Consider the following 6,414-nt stretch of genomic DNA (forward strand, 5'->3'; position numbering starts at 1 on the left):
CAACAGGAGTTAATCGATTGATAGGACGAGGGGACCTCCCTTTTTCAATTCCGTTGATGTTTGGAGATTGGCTGGAATCTCGAACTTCGTATAATCTAGCTAAGCCGATGGCGGCAGACAAGGTGGTGGGGCAGCCGGCAAGTACGTCGGCCTTAATCTGATCTCTTAACCCGCTAATGAAAAAACTCACCTGTCTTGGTGGTTGCAAGGGACCCACCTTAGAGAGCAACTTCTCAAATCGAGATTGGTAGTCATGTACCGTGTCAATTTGTTGCAGCTTGGCTAGTTCCCCAAAGAAGTCTTGAAAGAGAGTTGGCCCGAACCGAGAATGCAGCCCATCGCAAAATACCCGCCAATTCACCGCTTCCTGGTCTTGTTTGAATATTTGAAACCATAACTGTGCGTCCCCTTCCAAATGAAATGAGGCTAGTGCCACCCTCTCCTCTGGTGGTGTCTGATGAAACTCAAAAAACTGCTCAATTCGACAAGTCCAACTGGTCGTGTCTTTGTCCCCGTTGTAATGTGGGAAGTCCAATTTGACCAATTTTGAAGTAAACGTTTGTTGGGAGTTGGAGAAGCGTGTTGCTGTTGGACGACTGAATGGTTGCGTCTATGGTGGTAGGTCGGTAGTTTTTGAATTCTCCCCCACCTCGTATTGTGAATGAGGTTGAGAGGGGCTGAATTTTTCAAAGAGCTCATTGAGTCAGGACAAAACCTGGCACTGCTCTTGAAGAATTTGTTGTTGTCCCTCCTTTAGAGAACTTACTTCTTCCTCTAGTCGCTCCACCCGTTCGTCCATGTTCTGGCTCTGATACCAAGCTGGTACGTGCATGGTCTTCCTTTGCTTTGCTATCTTGAAAAGAAGATAAGAATACGAAAGAGAGGAAATATGAATCGGTTTTGGCTAATTTGGAGGGAGCCGACCTCTATCTCTTAAGAGATTAATTGGGATTAAAACTTCTTCCCTCTTTATTCTATTACGGTAATTTAAATAAGAGATAACATAACTAACAAACCCATCCCTTGATCCCTTCCACATGATAAGGAAAACTAAACCTACCCATCACTTCCACTAACACATAATAAGGAAAAACTAAACGATTTTACTAACTTCCTACTACACGTCATACTAACTACACCCAACTCACACCCCACTCCTAATAAACAACTCTTAATTAAAACTCTTAAAAACTACCCTTAAAACCCTTAATAACAAACCATACATGCACATAACATTTTTCTCCTTCGTTCCCATAGATGGCGTAAAAAATGTTGCACAAAGAAAGGTGCCAGGTTCCCCTCCCTGCAACACTAGAACTAGTAACCGAAAATAGTAATGGAGAACAAAGGAAATGACAATGAACACGAGGGACTCCCTTCAGGGATTCTTGATTTCTCTCTTGGGTAATTGATTTATCTCCGTATTTCCAATACTAGATCATTTCCCCCCTTACATGGGCACTAGAGCCTCTATTTATACCAGTTTCTCCCCCCCCCCCCAATCCCTTTCCTTTTACCACAGATTTGCCAATGGGCTTTCGTTCGTTGAGTCGTGCTCCCCTTAGGAAACCTGGTAAGGAGTGACCTTCTCCTCCTTTCTAGGGATTTGGAATCTTCTTGTGCATGGAAGGTAGTTACCAATCTTAATCCGATCGGTTTAGGATTCTCTTTAACTGACTCTGGCTGCCGTGTCTATACCGGTTTAACTACCACGCATGTGATAGAAGAATTCTAGACTAAACATGTTCCTTGGCCTTCAAGCTTCCATGTGTCGTTGCAAGATTGGGTGGTTAAATTATGGTGTATCACTCCCAAATCTTCTTCTCAATTGTTATATTAGGTAAAATTTGCATATCATTTATATGCAACCAATTTGATAGCAGAACATCTCCTTCTCCTTCCACATCCGGACATGGCTAGTGCCACAGTATACTAGATGTAGTTTGGAAAAGGATTTGGTCTTCATATACATTGCCAGGATTTGCAGTTTTTTATGGAGAGTGTGTTTTGGTGGGTTAGCTACGACTGAAGGCCTCACCAGGCACCATGCCCTTATTGATCCCTACTATTTACATTGTGATGGAGGTATCAAATTTGCAGATCACATCCTACTGGATTTCCCTTTCTCTTGGGAGATCTAGTTTGGGTCTTTTCTTCTTCCTGCCTTCACTAGTGCCTCAATTTCCCATAGCTATTCAGAGTTAGGGGTTTCTCTGCGCATCCAATAAGAAGATTGATTGTGAACTGTCCGGATTAGCATCATTCATATGTTGGAAACTATGGTGGGTGAGGAATGATCTAATCTTTAAAGGTAACGTTTAGACACCAGTGGAGTTTATTATCTAAGGAATTTGGTTTACTTAATTCTAGTTAACCATTTGGTTTGGCGCAGTCTCTGGCGCCTAAAGGTTCACCCTAAGTTTCATGTTTTTCTTTGGAAACTACTCCTTGGTGGTATCCCAACTTGCGCTCAACTTTCCCATTTTGTTAATATAAATTATATGTGTGCTTGTTGTTCCAATGATAGTGAGTGCATATTTTCTTATCATGTCCTTTGATTAAACGGATCTAGGCTGCAGGGTGGTAGGGATTACATACTGAGTACCTTCAAGTAGACTCCATTTTTTATTTAGTTAACTCTATTCTTAGTAGTCACTCTCTTTCTCTTGTTTAGAGGAACTTCTTCCTCTTAGTTTTCTCAATCATAGTCTTTATCTGGATTGCTCACAATCAGGCCACTTTTCATTGTTGTCGACCCAACCTATCTGCTAAAATGACTAACATCAATTGCTGAGTCTTTGAATTGAACCTTTTACCTTCTGTTCCCCAACCTCCTATTCATTCCCCTTCCCCTTTTGTGTTCCAATAAAACTACCTTATGATGAGACCATCAAATATGTGCATTGCTCATCGGAAGCACTTTTTCCGTCGCCATTTTCCCCAACGTAACTTTAGCCGACAGAATGGCGACGGTTACAACTACCGTTGCGGTTATAATTACCGTTATATTAAGTTGTTGAGTTGAACTCAAATTGTAACAAACCCTATCTCTACATCTCTTTTGAATTTTAAATATCTTGTTGTAATCCGTTGTAATCACCAACACTCATATATATACGTTATCCCTAATCAAAGATGTTAGGGAAGATTCAAACTCAATCTCATATTCTATCTTGGTAATCAGAGCCCTAGACAAACGTCTTACCTTATGGCTAACTCCGATTCCTCCACAACCTCCAACGTCTCCACCACTCTAGCGTCATCTCCTTAGTTAGTAAGTTCGGGAACGGCAATTGAACGGAACGGATACGTACGGCAATTAAACGGACTAGACGGTAATAATACTTTTTAAAAATTCGGCTTCATAAAAGCGACACGGTAATAATACGATACGCGTTTAATACGTGTATAATACGGCATAGACGGCAATAATACTTTTAAAAAACGTGCATATATTCATTATATAACATGCATTCACCACCTAAAAAACAAAATAATATCATGATTTTATAAACTAAAATAAACACAATAATATAATATCTTATATTACATCTCTAAGATTAGCACTTAAAATATCAAAATATCAATAAAGTAGTCTCTAAACGATAAAATATCAATATAATAGTCTATTACATCTCATCAAACATAAAAAAAAGTAAGACATAATGTATTCTGGAACCATGAAAACCCCATAAAATAGTCTCTAATAGGAACAAGTCCCATAAAATAGTCTCTAACAATAACAAATCCTTCATGTCATAAAGAAGGAAACCATCAATCATTGATATCTAATGGTTCTTGTGTCTCTAAGTTGAACCATGTGTGAAAGGAGTCTGTGAGAGATTGCGAGTGACTTAGAGTGCCACCATATGTTGGAGTTTGAATACTATCACTGTCTCGTGCATATTCTCCAATCCCAAGTTCTCTATGAAGCCAATCTGCATCATCTTCCATTCTTTCATCCTCCTCATCTTCAACTTCAGCTCCATTTTCATCTTCATCTATTGGAATCTCAAGCAGTTTATCTAAATTTATTGATTCCTTGCTAAACTTCTCAATTTCCCTTGATTTGACTTTCATAAGGGAATTCATCCTTACATATACCAAACCTTCCAACATTTGAGGAGAGAGTTTATTTCTTTTCTTGGTTTGCATCGTTTCAAAGCACTCCAATTTCTTTCACATGATGATGAACTACAAGGTTGACTTGTAATTTGAATGGCAATTCTTTGAAGCATTGGAACACAATTTCCATGCAAATTCCACCATACACCTACATTAAAAAAAAGGATCAAAGAAATAATGAAGAATAAATTCATTACCAAATTTATAAAAAATTAAAAAGAAATGAAATAAAAATGTAACATAGAATAACAAAAGATTCATCAAACTTTTACTTACGTGGATGACAATCAATCATTGCCAATGAGAGGTCATGAAATAGCATTTCTTCTTTGTCCAAATAAACATTTATTTCTTTGCCAAATTGTTTCTTCTCATTCGGAGGAACCATGCTCTTTGTGATATAGATCATTGCCCTTTGCACATCATTCTGGTTGTATGAAATTTTTCCCTCATAAATTAGACAAGGATTAAGAAAAGCAGCAGCAACTTGCACAGGATGTAATATATTTGCCTCTTTTCTACTATCAAACAATTGCAACAACCTCTCATACTTTGCTGGGTTGTTATTGCAACGGTGTATAATAGTATTTCTTGCCCTTTCCATTGCCTCATACAAAAAAGGATTTGTAGCTCCGTCACCATCAACCAAGCGAAGAACTATAATAAGAGGCTCTAAAATTGAATATACATCCCTCCCATTAAGCCAAAACTCTGTAGTCTGAATTATTTTAGTGACCATCACACCCAATTCAGACCTGCAATGCCTATTTATCCTCCATTCTGCTGATGCTACCATCACTCTTAAGAAATCCTCAACTTCAAGAATAGACTTGAGCATCAAAAAGTTAGATGCAAACCTTGTCTTGCAAGGTTTTCTCAACTCTTTGTTTCCTGTGCTTTCTCTCATCAAGGCCAAGACTGTTCCATGCTTATACATAAAACTAATAATCAGTTTTGACTTCTCAAATACCTCTTTGACCCAGGGGATTTGTGAATCTATGTCTTTCAAGAGTAACTGTACTCCATGGGCAGCACACCTTATCCTATGAATATGAGGATATTTCTCCATTATTAAAGATATGGCAACCCCATAGTTGGAAGCATTATCTGAGATAAGTTGAACAACTTTCTCTGGCCCAATTTCTTCAATTATGGGTTCAAGTGTGTCTCTAAGAAATAACCCCGTCTTGGATGCATCAGAACATTCAAAAGATTTGAGAAAAACAGCCCCCTTGGGTGAATATGCAATAACATTAATAAAAGCACGCTCCTTCATATCAGTCCACATATCAGACATTATTGTACATCCTGAAAGAGACCATGACTCCTTAACTGTTGAAACATATTCTTCAACGTTCTTCTTAGCCCTCTGCACCAACTTAGTCCTCAATGTAGAATAACTAGGTATACTATAACTTGGACCATAACAAGCAACAGAACGTATCATTTGTTGAAAAAAAGGGGTTTGAATAACATTGAAGGCAATGTTATTCAAAATAAAATGTTGAGCCATGTCATCATCAACTCCATCTTTATCTTTCTGTTTAAACATTACATCAACAGATCGTTGTTGCACCCTTGAAGGTTGACCAGTTTGTCTTCCTATTTCTATGGGGTTTTGTGAAGAACTGACATTACATGCAGTAGAACTTTCCCCAGTCTTAGCTTTCTTACTTAGTGCACGAAGTGCCTCAACTTGTACATCGTCAGGCACATTGCAACAAATTCCAATATCATGCCCTTTGTGACAAGACAAATGGTATTTGACCCTTGAAATACCCCCCGCATACTCTTTGTTACAAAAGTTGCATTTGAAGCGGCCTTTTGAGTCCTCTACATACTTCCACAAATCATCTCTTTGTTTAACCATATTTTCTTAGTGACCTAATAAATAAATGAATATATAAGAAAATAAAAAATTCTATAATACCAAACTCACCTTAATAATAACTAAGATTCATGATAATAAGAGCCAAAATGGAAACATTCATTAAACCATAAATATAACTGGATAGAAAAATTGCAAACAAATAGATGAGTGAATTAGATATTTAGTTAATTGGCATGATTCATGAATATTATTTCTCTAGAAAATGACATCCATATTAGCATTCAATTTTTGTAAAATTAACAGAACATAATCTCTTTGCTATTTGTTTGATCTCATCCCATGTCATACACTCATACCCGGCCAGGAGGCCATGGTAAGCCATGGTTTATATCTCATAGAGACTTGGACTTGGGTCCTTTAGTCTAATCGTTCCTCTTCCATAAGTTCTAGGAGTCATA

General features: G+C 37.9%; 1 protein-coding gene across 1 annotated transcript; it reads right to left on the reverse strand.

Moving 5' to 3' along the window:
• Positions 1-4,393: 4,393 nt before the first annotated feature.
• Positions 4,394-5,995, reverse strand: LOC122644790. Its single transcript, XM_043838175.1, has one exon. The coding sequence runs from the start codon at positions 5,993-5,995 to the stop codon at positions 4,394-4,396; it is 1,602 nt and encodes a 533-aa protein (XP_043694110.1).
• Between the last annotated feature and the right edge of the window lie 419 nt (positions 5,996-6,414).

This window comes from Telopea speciosissima, chromosome 11, assembly GCF_018873765.1.
Source record: "Telopea speciosissima isolate NSW1024214 ecotype Mountain lineage chromosome 11, Tspe_v1, whole genome shotgun sequence".
NCBI lineage: Eukaryota > Viridiplantae > Streptophyta > Magnoliopsida > Proteales > Proteaceae > Telopea > Telopea speciosissima.